Source organism: Capricornis sumatraensis, chromosome 6 (assembly GCF_032405125.1).
Source record: "Capricornis sumatraensis isolate serow.1 chromosome 6, serow.2, whole genome shotgun sequence".
In the NCBI taxonomy this organism is placed as follows: Eukaryota; Metazoa; Chordata; class Mammalia; order Artiodactyla; family Bovidae; genus Capricornis; species Capricornis sumatraensis.
In genome coordinates this window covers 84,333,343-84,346,787 of record NC_091074.1, presented here as the reverse complement: position 1 = coordinate 84,346,787, position 13,445 = coordinate 84,333,343, and the positions used below count along the sequence as shown (strand labels likewise).

Genomic DNA, 13,445 nt, shown 5'->3' with positions numbered 1-13,445 from the left:
CATCCAGGACTCTCCCCTCTCCATCCTCCTGTCTAATGAGACACACATCTGTTCGTAGGACTGCCTTCCCCTGGCCACCTCCATGCACTTTCTTGGCTCTGGCTGCCATTATCATTCAGCCTGTCTGGGCTGAACGTGTGATTGCTCACATGTCCTCCACTCCCGCTCCCTGATTTCCGCCTCCAAGCAGGAGGCAGTGCTCCTGCCTAACTCCTCCACCCCAAGACCCTCTGGGGTCAGACTCCCTAGCGTGGGCTATGAGGCCATCTGCCCTCTCTGCCCCTCTCACGCTGCTTTGCCTCCTCTCTCTGCAGCCCGTCCTTGCAGAATTCCTCTACACTTCACACATTGTCATCACTGCAAGCCTTTGTCCAAACCATTCCAATACCCAGGACTTTCCCCCACCTCCCTGATGGTCCTTCATCTGACCAGCCATCTATTCTCCTAGATCTCCCTTTCTCTGGGAGAGCCTCCTACTCCCGCTGCTGGGTCATTTGCTTCCTCCCTGCAACCCCATAGTGTCCAGCATTCACTTGTGGCAGCACTCCTTGTTGTTGTTCAGCTGCTAAGTCATGTCCAGCTCTTTGTGACCACATGGACTGTAGCCCACCAGGCTCCTCTGTCGTCCTTGCGTTGCAACACTCCTTACACTGTCAGTAATTGCTTAGTAAATTGTTCATCTTTCTGAGAGAAGGGATCATGCCAATGTTCTTTACTACAGTCCCCAAACACATTGGAGAAGGAAATGGCAGCCCAATCCCATGTTCCTGCCTGGGAAATCCCATGGACAGAAGAGCCTGACGGGTAACAGTCCATGGGGTTGCAGAGCTGGACAAGAGCGACTGAGCGCACGTACACTGAACACAGTTGGCACTCTAGGCACTCATTGCATCTTTGGTTGTTGGTTTGTTGGTGCTTGCTGTGTGGTGAGGAAGAGGAGGCCAGGGTCCCAGGGCTCCCTTGGTGTCACTGACTTCCTGCTTTGTCTGCCTCTCTGCTGCCTCCTGTGTAACCTTCTGGGACTGTTCTATTTTTTAAAAATAATATTTGTTTATGTATTCACTTTTGGTTGTGCTGGGTCTTCGTGGCTGCACAGGCTCTTCTCTAGTTGCAGCGAGCGGGGGGCTACTCTCTAGCTGCGGTCTGTGGGCTTCTCACAGTGGTGGCTTCTCTTGCTGCAGAGCACGGACTGTATGATACAAAGCCTTCAGTAGCTGCGGCTCCTGGGCTCTAGAGTACATGGGCTTAGCTGCTCAGCAGCATGTGGGATCTTCCAGAACAGGAATCGAACCCGTGTCTTCTGCATTGGCAGGTGGATTCTCTACCACTGAGCCACCAGGGAAGCCCGCAGGACTGTTCTTGAATTCCTGCTGCCTCAGGCTCTTCCTCAGCGCCAAGGAGGCCAGTCACAGGGGCACGGGAACACCTATGGGATGCTGCGTGGCAGCGGCAGTTGGGCGGGCACTAGTGGACTGACTGTCCAGGCAGCGCTGCATCCCCCTCCATATGCTCAGTCCTGGGTTTGTTTCCCTGAAGTAAGGACAGAACAAGGACTAGGGTGGGAGAGAAATGAACTTGGGTTCTCAGCCAGAAACGTAGATTGTGCTTTGTCCATGCCCGGCTTACATTTCTCACTCTCAGGGCTCACTCTTTGCTGCTGTGAGGCTGGGGAAAGTCAGGAAGCTGTGGCGGGGTGGGGGTGCTGTGGCAGTCCCCAGCAGGGAGAGGAAGTTGAGGGACAGGCAGCATGGGAGAGGGGAGGGTCACCAGTCTGAATAAGCACTAAGGCTGCAAACAGGTATCTCTTCCTCCTCCTCCAGAGCCACCGGGCTGTCTCCTTCCCCAAACTCAAGTCTTGTTCCCTCAGCCCCAACAGAAGATAGAGCCTCTAACTCACTCTTTCATTTGTCCATCCAATCATCCATTTACCAAACAAATATTTATCCACATTCTACCGTGCGTCAGGCACTGTGGGAGTGCTGGGGATCTAGGGGAGAGCAACAGGCCTGCTGCGGTTCATGGGGTCACAAAGAGTCAGACATGACTGAGCAACTGAACTGAACTGAACTGAACGACGAAGTCTCAGTTTTTTCATTTGAGTGTACTCTGCACATCTACTACGTGCCCGGCACTATGCTGGACACTGAGAATACACTGGGGAGTAAGACACAGTCCACCTTTTCCTCCCTCCTTCCCTTTCATTGGTTCATTCATTCACTCACTCATTCACTCACAAGCATCTGTTCATGCTGACCTTGCTGCAGAGACAGAACCTGGTGTGTGCTTCGGGACTCAGTGCTGTTCACAGAGCCCGGGAGCCAACTCTGCCACACCCTGTGCTGTTTGCAGAGCCTCGCAGTTGCCAGATCTTGCCTGATGCCTTGCCTGTGTCCCCAGAGCTCTGGCCCCAGCAAATGGGCAGGCAGGCAGGCAGGCAGACAGCTGAGCTCTACTCTCCCGCCTGCTCTCTCCCACCTGCTTCTCCCCCAAGGCTCTTTGGCACCATAGATGGCACTTACAGGCTCCCCAACTGCCCCCTCTGCACCCTGACCTCATGGGTGCACCTTCCCAGTGGTCTAGTCTCTGGAAGGAGGAAGAAGGGACGTGACCTCGATGTCTAACCCTAGTCCCTCTCCACGTCCCTGGGCTCTCAAATGCCTCTGACCCCTGAGGTACCAGCTGCCCTGGGCAAGAGCAGTCATGTGCAGAGAGGCCACTGGGTTACCCATTAACTCAGCCATGACAATAAGTGCACCTGATCTCATTTCTGCCCATGGGCTCCTCTGGCTGCTGTTTCAGGTCCACCCGCATGTTCAAGGTGGTCTCGACACCTACAGCAACAAAGATGAAAGTCATATGGCAGAATGAGAATGTTCGAGAGTTCCTGGCAGAGTTCATCAGCACATATGTCATGATGGTGAGTGGGCGGGAGGGGGGGGGGCCGGATACAGGGTGAGCAGACTCTGAGGAAGGGGTCTCAGGAAAGTGGGGCCTCAGAAAGGTGGGGCTCCGTAAGGGCAACCCATGACCTCTCCCCACCTCTGGGAGCTGGATCACACTGTCCCTTCCCCAGCCTCTGAGGGAGAAGCATAGGAAAACAAGGACTTGTCTTTCTCACCAAGTCTTTTTGGGAGAGAAAGGGCTCACAATATGTGGGGCAAAGTGAAATCCTGAGTTACAGGTGGCTGGGTGCATTGTGGGCATGCCTGGGAGTGGGGAGAAGGGAAACAAACAGTAAAGAGATTGGAGAGGATGTGGAAGCTTTGAGAATTAATCCTGAGGGTGATGGGGAGACACTGAAGGTTTTCCAGGAGGGGAGTGATATGGCCAGTGGTGGGTTTTAGGAAGAAATTCTGGGCTCCCTGTGGAGCCTAAGCAGAGTGGGCAATGCTGGAGGGAAGGGAGCCCAAGAAGAAGCTGTTGGGATGGCCTAGGACAGAGAGAGAGTGTGGAGGTCCAGGGATCAGTCCAGGGTCAGTCTAGTCCAGGGATGGAGAAGAAAGCACACATCCAGGGGAGTTAGAGAAGACGGAACAAAGGAGACTGCGAGCAACAGATGTGGGGTAGATGCTGAGGGGGCCATTTCAGCGTGAGGTCAGCTTTCCTGCGATCAGGTGAGCTGCTGGGGGTGGGGGGAATCTCAAGGGTGGGGATGGCTGGGTATAGAGGCCTGGAACTCTGCAATGTGGTCTGGGCTGACATAAATAGTTAGACTTCATCAGAACATGAATAGTGGTTATAAAATTTGTACAATGAGAACGTATAGAAAGAAAAATGAACTGAGTTGAGGACAGAGCCTGAAGAATGAAGAGCGCACACAGAAGGGCCTGGGTGACCAGAGAGGTGGGAGGAGAAGGTGAGGGGAGACCAGGTTACGGAAGAAAGGGGAGCAGTCAGCAGGGTGGGGGGCTGTGGACGGCCCAGAGTAGTAGGGAATGGCAACCTGGGAGGTCCTGGGGGAACTGGGGAGGTCTCTTTAAGGGGATGACAGGGGAGAATCCAGATGCAAGTGGGATGTGGGTTTTCTTGGGGACTCCCTGTCCCGCCTCAGCCCAGTCACTCACCCATCCAGCCTCTACCTTGAGCTGTGGCCACTCTTATTTGTACCTTATGAAGGCCTGGGTCTGTGACAAGAAGGGTTAGCCTCTGGGAAGGGGAACAATGGCTTCGGGGGCGCAACGGAGGTGGTGGTGGGGGGAGGGGAGAGGATGAGCGTGTGTGTGCGCGTGTGAGTGTCTGTGCACTGAGTCACAGTGTAGGAGAGATAGTGGGACCCACATTGCCCCGGGGACTCTGGACACCTGGGTTTGTATCCTGATCATTCTGCCACTGAGTCATCAGCTGGCCTTGGGCAGGTCTCCCTGTGTTCAGAGCCTGTCTTCTCAGACATTATTGTTGTTTTTGGTCGCTCAGTTGTGTCTGACTCTTTGCGACCCATGGGCTGCAGCACACCAGGCTTCCCTGGCCTTCACCATCTCCCCGAGTTTGCTCAAACTCACGTCCGTCGCGTCGGTGATACCATCCAACCATCTCATCCTCTGTCGCCCTCTTCTCCTCCAGTCTTCCACACACTCATTCCCAGCATCAGGGTCGTTTCCAGTGAGTCAGCTCTTCGCATCAGGTGGCCAAAATACTGGAGCTTCAGCTTCAGCATCAGTCCTTCCCATGAATATTCAGGGTTGATTTCCTTTAGGATTGACTGGCTTGATGTCCAGTCTGGCCCCAGACATTATTAACAGTGTGACACTGGGCCTCCATGAGCTTTGGAGCTGGGTCTGAATGCTGGCTCTGCTGTCTTCTAGCTGTATGATCTTACATAAATATCTTAATTGTTCAGAACTTGAGCTTTCTCACTGGTGAGTGCGATGCTAATATTGAGCTGGCTGACTTGTGTGAAGAAGATTTGGAGCTGGACACCCAGCACACATGTGGCTCATATGTGTTGGTTGATTCTCAAGCTGACAAACTCTCTCAGCTGCCCTCCCCTCCCTGCCTCTCGCCGTCTCCCTCTCCTCCATTACCTGCCCTCCTGAGCCGCGAAGACAGCATCTGGACCCTCTCTTGCCTTAATCCAGGGCAAAGTAATTAATTGCTGACAAGACATTCCAGCCCCATGAGGGTTGTTAGACCTTGGCACTGTGGAGGTGGGAGGGTGCCTCCTGGGAGAGCTCCTAGGGAAAGCAGGCACCACCCACATGCATTCCTGCCTGCCCACTACCTATGTTGGCGGTTCTCCTCCTTTTATTGAGGTTGTTATTGAGCACCTACTGCATATCAGGCACTATAATGCTAAGCCCTCCTGTGCAGCTTTTTCCCAAATCCTCATAACAGCCCTATGAGGGAGATGCTATTATTATCCCCATTTCACAGATGGGGAAACCGAGGCTTTGTGAGACAAAGTCACTTGTCCAAGGTCACATTTTAAGTTAAGATTAAATCCAGTCTAGCCTAATATCCTGGTCTTGACCTATGATCTCCATGCTCTGTCTCTTACCTTAGCTGGATTTCTAACTCTCTCCCAGCCAAGGGAAGGCCCTCAAGTCCAGGCTTTGGAAAGTTCAAGACCCCTCTCTAGGCCTTTGTTTTCCCTGGGAACAGAAACATTTGCCACTCAGTTGCCATGAGGATTGAAGGGAAGTAACATGTAAAAGAACTTTGTGAGATTTAAGCTCACAGGGGACATTGTGTTGTTGTTATTTTTAGGTGTCAGGCCTGTGCCAAGAAGTAGGGGCTTTCGCAGGTGATAGGAAGCTCAATGAGTCATCAGCGTGAAGGTTTCGCCAGAAAAGCTAGAGTGACCTTGGGCCCCATTTATTGCAGCAACATGAAGGAAGCAGACTGTTCTACTCTGTTCCACTCTGTAGCCTCGGGGTGTTGTCCTCCAGGCTGGGCCTGTGGCTATTGGAGGCACCTGGACAGGCTGGGCCACATTCACTGACCAGGGACGGGAGGAGCTGGGCTATCAGTGCCCTGGAAACCCAGCTGGGGTTGTGAGCAATAGGGCAGGGGCTGCAAAACTCACGTTGTCGGAGCCTGAGAGAATCATCGAGGGAGGTGGGGACTGTGGCTAACGGCAGAGTGCTGACCTGTGTGAGGACGTGGCTGCCACCACTCTGGCTGACTATCGCCACATCACCTGCAATGCAGGCTGCTGTTGACAGAGATTCTGATTTTGCAAGAGAAGCTGAAACTTCTGTGCATCAAAACCAAATTAATCAAACAAAACATTTGCTGAACAGATGAGGTCCAGGGGCTGCCAGCTGGCAACCTTGACACACAGGGGAGCATAGGGGGTTTATTCACTCATTCATTGTTTTTAGTAAATGGTTTGAGCTCCTACTTGTAAATGGGGACCTTGCTCTTCAAACCCTCCATGGCTGCTCCAGTGCCTGGATCTCTTTACCCCGAATCTGTCAGCCTGGCCTGGCCTCACTCCCCACCTCCATGCCCCCTCTGCCCCTGTCCTCTATCCTCATCCCACCCTTGGCCCAAAGCCGGCCTGTGTCTGGGCTCCCCTGCACCTGTCCTGGGGCTCCTGGGGGACCCAGCAAGCCCTGCTCAGCGGCCTCTCCCTTCCCCTATCTAGGCTAGTGCACTGGTTCTCAGACTGTCCCAGATCTAATGTACTCACCGGCCATTTGTCATCAGCAAATGGCTTGGTCTCCAGCCTGACAGAGAACTGTCATGTGTGTCTGGCTCCTCAGCCATCAGACCTCCCCTCCCTGTGGGTCCACAAACGCCCCCTCCCCCAGGCAGGAGCCTCCACTCGTTTTCATCCCCCACCTCCCAGGCTCCTCAGGCACTTCGCTTCTTTCCTCTCTTCTGTATCTCCTGCTCCTCCCTCTCTTGACCTTAGCACACTCAAGACTCCCTTCCTAAAACAGCAGAACACAGAACACTCCCCACTTCTCTCTGCGAGCCCCTTCATTTACCACACTTGGTCCCCCTCCCTTCTCAGGCAAGTTCTCAAAGAGATGTCTCCACTGGTCTCTTGAGCTGTTCCTTACCACCTCCTCCCCTCCCGCTCTCTGCACCTGACTTCTGACCCCACGCCCTGATGAGACAGTGTTCCCCACCTACTCAAGAACCCTGGGTTGTCACATCCAATGGGATGCTTTCCAGGCCTTCTCACGCTTGACCCAGAGGCAGCACGTGACCATGTGGGCCACACCCTCCTTGGGAAACTGCTTCTTTCTGGGGTACAGGGCACATTGTCTCTTTGTTCTCCCATCTCTTTATTTTTTAAGACATTAATTTTTGATTGTGCTGGGTCTTTGCTGCTGTATGTGGGCTTTCTCTAGTTGTGGTGAATAGGCTTCTCATTGCAGAGACTTCTCTTGTTGCAGAACATGGGCTCTAGGCGCTTGGACTTCAGTAATTGCAGCAAACGGGCTCAGTAGTTGTGGGGCATGGGCTTAGTTGCCCCAAGGCATGTGGAATCTTCCTGGACCAGGGATCAAACCCCTGTCCCCTGCATTGGCAGGCGGATTCCTATCCACTGTGCCACCAGGGACATCTTGTTCTTCCATTTCAACGGCGGCTCCTGCTGGGGTTTCTATCGCCCACCCCTGAGAGCTGACCTGACGTTCAGCCCTAGGTTCATCCTCTCTCCGGGATCTTCATATTCTCCCTGATGGCTTCACCTCATGTCCACAATTCTTCAGGTATTTCTTTTTTCAAAAACTCCAGAACTCTTCAAGAGAAATACAATATGAACCTCATATGTAATGTAAAAATTTTCTAGTAGCCATATTAAAACGGTAAAAAGTGACAGGTGAAATTAGGTTTTAATAGTTACTGTATTTAACCCACATGTCCATAATGTTACCAGTTCAACATGTAATCAATATACAATTATTTAAGATTTATATTTTCTTTTTCCTCCTGAGCCTTTGAAATCTGCTGTGTACCTTACACTTACAGATCTCAGCTTCGAGTACATAATAGCCACGTGTGGCTCATGGCCATCATATAGGCTGATAGATCTAGACTCTGATTTCCAGCAGTCTGGACATCTAGAGGTCTCTCAAAGACAACACATTCAAAACATAGAGTACTCAGAGGTGGTGCCATCTGAATGTGGCCTTAAAGTAGAGTACCAATTTTTCAGGATCTAGGATCAGGTATTCTGGAGGGAGGGAGTGGCATACGCAAAACACCGAGGCACGAGAAAGCCAGGCATGAAGGGAGCAATCCAGTCGTTTTCTCCGAGACTGGCATAGGCAACTGCCTAGATTCGAAAACTGGCTTCCCATGTGCAAGATGTGTTTGTTGTTTTTAGGTTTTATTTCGTTTCTAGAAGATTTATTTATTTATTTATTATTTTTGGCGCACTGAGTCCTCATTGCTTTCTCTAGTTGAGGCAAGCGAGGTGTTCTCGGGGGAGCAGACTCTAGGCCACATGGGCTTTGGTCGTTGCTGCGTGTGGGCTCAGTAGTTGTAGCACACAGGGTTAGTTGCTCTGCAGCATGTGGGATATTCCCAACCCAGGGATCGAACCCCTGTCCCCTGCATTGGCAGGTGGATTCCTAACCACTAGGCCACCAGGGAAGCCCCAAGATGTGTACTTGAGACAAGCCATTCAACTTCTCTAAACCTATGGTTGCCCATCCGTCAGATGGGGAGAATAATAATACCTGATGTGTAAACAGGTTTAAGGGTTAAAGGAGGTGAGAGGTAGAACTTGCTTACCAGTGCCTGGCACATAGTAAGTGCTCAATAAATGGTTATTATACTTTTTTTCTTTATTTTTGGCCCACCACGTGACATGTCGGACCTTAGTTCTCTGACCAAGGATGGAACCCATGCCCCCTGCCACGGAAGTGCGGAGTCTTAACCGACAGCCGAGGAAGCCCAAATGGTTATTATTTTCATAGTAGTAATTTATTTGATTTCCCAGGTGGCACAGTGGTAAAGAATCTACCTGCCAATGCAAGAGGTGTGAGAGATGCAGATTCAATCCCTGGATAGGGAAGATCCCCTGGAGTAGGAAATTGCAACTTGCTCCAGTATTTTTGCCTGAAAAATTCCATGGACAGAGGAGCCTGGCAGGCTATGGTCCATGGGGTCGCAAAGAATCGGACATCACTGAGTGACTGAGAACACATATAATGCTATTATTGGTAACACTAGTGTTCAACATAGAGAATACTAGACCCAATATGAAACTGAGAGGCAGAAGGCATGAAAATCAAGGATCTTAAATGGTGACTTACTGAGTTTGGACTTTATCCTAGAAACGGAAGGCAGCCAGGAATGTTTGGACCAAAGGCAGACAGACATGGTCAGATTTTTGTGTTAGGTCACTTTGGCTGCAAGGAGACTGGGTAAGATCTGGGGAGACTATAACCAGAGTTGACCGTGTGCGGTGGAGAACATACAAGTTTCTGACTTGGCTGGGATGGGGGAATATGGAACGAAGATCACATTTTCTTAGAGATGGTGAGCTTTAGAGCTTGAGATGCCTGTGGAACACTCTGGAGACTTCTTGGAGGTATTTAGAAAAAGAGATCTGGCTCTCAAGTGCAGGTTTTGAGAATTAGTCCATCAGGTGTATCTGAAGCTGGTAAGAAAACCCAGGAGTGACTGAGGTGGGTTATGAAAAGGGCCAGGGATAGAACACAGGGATCATCTGTATTTATGAGGCAGATGAATGAAGAAGAACGTGGGAAGGAACTGTGGGGAGGGAAAGGCTACAGAGCAAAGAGGGAAACCAGGAGAGAGACATGTCACGGAAGCCAACGAGGAGGTCCTTTCTGGAAGCAGAGTGGTGAGGAGAGTAAAAATCAGCACAGTCAAGTGATTTGATGCCTGAAGGGACCACTGGGAAATCCAGAGGCTGGAGCCCTCGGACAAGGGAACTGGTGTCTGTGACGGGGGAAGCAGAAGCCAGGCTGGGAGGGAGGACAGGGGAAGGGGCAGAGGACCCGAGATTGTGGGATGGCATCACCAACTCAACGGACAGAGTATCAGTCAACTCCGGGAGATGGTGAAGGCCAGGGAAGCCTGGTGGCTGCAGTCTATGGGGTTGCAAAGAGTCAGACATGACTTAGCAACTAAACTGGAACTGAGCGGGTCCTTCCTAGAGCCTGACTGACATGGGAGGAGGCATCCAGGAGTCCACAGCTGGACAGGGAGGCCGGGATGAGGTGGAAGCTCTACTTTAAGGAAAGAAGAGACCCAAGTCTGCAGGAGCCAGTCAAGGGGAGGGTAGAAGACACAGGCAAGAGGGAGGAAGGCCTCTGCAGAAGGAGCCAGAGGAGGGCACAGGAGCCAGAGCTGGAGGGGAAGGCAGCACAGACGCAGTGGGAGGGGGTGTCCATGGCTAGGGGGAGGTTGAGTAAGGGCCGCCTTTTAGGTCTCTAACCTCCCTGTGAAGGGGCTCAGTGGGGAGAGTCTTCTGAGATCTGGTGGTTAGGGATGGGTGAGAAGTTCAGAGGTGATGCCTGAGGGTGGGCTTCCAGGGCTGATGCATGTGGACATGGTGAGGGTTGGCAGTGGGTCCTGGCAGAGTCCAGAAGGAAGTTTGCAGAGTCCCTGAAAAAATTTCCTTTGGACTACGCTGACGATTGAGAAGCTCTGAGGGGTCCAATCCACACCAGCCCTGTCCTTCTGGAAGCCCTTCAGGTGGACTTGGAGTCTAGGTACTTGGCTAGGTCCATGGGAGCCTGACTCTCTCTCCTCACCCGACTCCTTCTCTAGCACACACCCAGCTCCCACTGGTCAGTTGTGACAGGCCTTGGCAGGGGCAACGGGACGAGGTCACGAGGAGGCATGTCTCTGGAGGAGGAGGGTACGGCAGAAGGGGGTCCCCAAGGGCAATGCCAGGGAGACCTAGCATGTGGAGGCACGGAGCCCCAGCTGAGCTCTGAGCCCTCCTCTGAGGGCTGTCTGGGTGGGTGGTCCCCTCAAGGCCCTCTCCTACAGGTGTTTGGTCTCGGTGCTGTGGCCCACATGGTTCTAGGAGGTAAAATGGGGAGCTACCTCGCTGTCAATTTGGGTTTTGGCTTCGGAGTCACCATAGGAATTCACATGGCGGGGAACATCTCTGGTGAGTAGGCTGGGCCCCAGCCGACAAGCCCGGGGGGTGTCCCCCATGGGCTCCTCCGGCCCCCTTCCAGCCAGCCCCTTCTCCACGTCAGCTGGTGCCTTGCCCTCACGGGCCACTTTCCTCTGCCCAGACGCTTCACAAGCCCCCTTGACCCACCATTTTTACAAGCTGGGTCCTCTCAGGCAAGCGACTGAACTCTCCACCCATTGCTTTGCTTCATGGGGAGATGGAGACGGCGGTTTCTGCCTCTCAGGGTCCCTGTGAGGACCGTCCCTTCACAGAAGCTCGCTATTATCATCGCAGCTGTCATTGCTCCTGGTATTACTGATTGTTGCTTGTTTCTTTGCCGACACCCTTGGCCCTCCCTCCAGGGGCCCACATGAATGCGGCCGTGACCTTCACCAGCTGTGCACTAGGCCGCATGTCCTGGAAGAAGTTTCCTGTGTATGTTCTGGGTCAGTTCCTGGGCTCCTTCGTGGCAGCGGCCACCATCTACAGCCTCTTCTACAGTGAGTGACCTGCCCCGGGCAGCCCACCTCTGGCCTCAGCCTCCTCCCCTGAAATATAGGCAGATCTGAGCGTGTCCTCCCCTGTGAAAATGCTGGGATAGAAGAGTCTCAGAGGCACTCCTTGCCCTCCATCCTACCGCCTCATCTCTGGGACAGAGGTGGGGTTCAGTCGAGGGGCACGTTCACACTCAGTCTGTATTCCCACAGCCGCTATTATCGACTTCTCGGGGGGAAAGCTGATGGCGACCGGCCCCACAGCCACTGCTAACATTTTTGCCACCTACCTTCCTGACCACATGACACTGTGGAGGGGCTTCCTGGATGAGGTCAGTGGTCCAGGCATGGGTGGTCCTCCTCAGGCCACTCAAGAAGGGGCCAGCAGGCAGCCCCTTGTGGTGGAGCGGACAAGAACCCTGGATGGGACAATACAGAGTCACGGCTCTGCCACGGGTGGGGGCAGGGGGCGCTGCTGAGGCCCTTGGGCTTGGCCGGGGGCCCAGGTGCTGCCATGGTGTCTCTCCCCAGGTGGTGGTGACTGGGATGCTTCAGCTATGCCTCTTAGCCATCACAGACAAGGGGAACAACCCAACACTGTTGGGGACACAGGCCATTGTGACCGGCATCCTTATTGTCATCATCGGAGTATCCCTGGGCATGAACTCGGGATATGCCATCAACCCATCCCGGGACCTGCCTCCCCGCTTCTTCACCTTCCTCGCTGGCTGGGGCTCACAGGTCTTCAGGTACTGCATGGTCCAGCTCACTCCTGGGAGTTTCCTGTGGGTTCCCTGCATGTGGAGGGTGGAACAGCCCCGGAAGCATCCTGGAGATCCGCTCCCTCCACTGCCCTGCCACCCCTCGCAGTGGCCTGGGAGGCAGGAATGGGTCCTGACCTTCCTCCAGACCCTGCTCCTAGACTGAATGTCAGCCCTGCCCCAGACCCACTGCTGTCCCTGAACCAGGCTGAAGCTGATCAGTGTCCCAGGTTCAGGGCCAACTCCTGGGCTAGGATGGGGGTTCCTCCTCTACTCTCCACCCCCTGCCACCCCTTCCCCCATCTTGGCCTGAGGTAGACACAGCTGCCATGCTGGGTGCTGGCCCCCTAAGCAGGTCTCTGCCTTTTGCCTGCAGAACCAAGGACTGGTGGTGGGTGCCGGTGGTGGCACCACCCCTGGGTGCCTACTGTGGTGCCATCATCTACTTGTTCTTCATTGGCTCCAACAAGCCAGAGGAGCCCCAAGTCCTGGAGAATCCCTCGACGATTGAAGACCACAGAGTATCTGTGTTGCCCAAGACCGTGTCTCACCAGTACGGGGTCGCTTCCCTCACCCCTGTCTCTGTGTACCCCGAAGATAGATCCTCAGTCTTGTACCACCCTTAAGTGACTCCATCTGCCTAGAGCCCCTCTAAGACTATTTGTGACCCTGCATCCACCCCAATAAAGAAAGCCTTGTCCCACAGTGGCAACCCCACTTCTTGGGGGCCTCCTGTGGTGGGGCTTACCTCCTGGGTTCTCTCAGAAGCTCCCAGGTTATGCTATAGCCCAAGGCTGGGCAGGAGCTGAGGGGCCTCCAACTCCTGCCAGCCCTGGGAGCTGGGTGGCCCCCAGGGGAGTGAGTGGAAGGCCCGATCAGTGGCCTCAGTAAAGACAGGACTAGATTAGAGGAGTCCGGACACAGAAGGGTAGGCTGCCAGGCACAGGGCAGGGAGGGGATGGCATGGGGGGGGATTCCAGCTGGCAGATGGGGGGGTCAGCCCTGGAGGAACCTTGAGCTGCCCTGGGAGAAGACTCTGGATTCTCCTTCAGTCCTGGCCAGTCCTTGGACCAGGCAAGGCAAGGCCCCAGTGTGTGGATCAGAGTTTCTCAACATTTTTTTTTCTCTTAG

General features: G+C 53.6%; 1 protein-coding gene across 2 annotated transcripts; it reads left to right on the top strand.

The window, feature by feature from the left end:
• The first annotated feature begins 2,773 nt into the window (after positions 1–2,773).
• On the top strand, positions 2,774–13,070 carry AQP7 (aquaporin 7). 2 transcript variants are annotated; one of them, XM_068974385.1, is made up of 6 exons: positions 2,774–2,917; positions 10,927–11,050; positions 11,422–11,559; positions 11,767–11,885; positions 12,085–12,312; positions 12,698–13,070. In XM_068974385.1, the coding sequence occupies exons 1-6, from the start codon at positions 2,774–2,776 to the stop codon at positions 12,938–12,940; spliced, it is 996 nt and encodes a 331-aa protein (XP_068830486.1). In that variant the 3' UTR covers positions 12,941–13,070. The 2 variants fall into 2 exon arrangements, with proteins under 2 accessions (XP_068830486.1, XP_068830488.1); XM_068974387.1 differs by having other exon boundaries at positions 2,883–2,917; positions 12,085–12,302; positions 12,691–13,064.
• Positions 13,071–13,445: the final 375 nt, after the last annotated feature.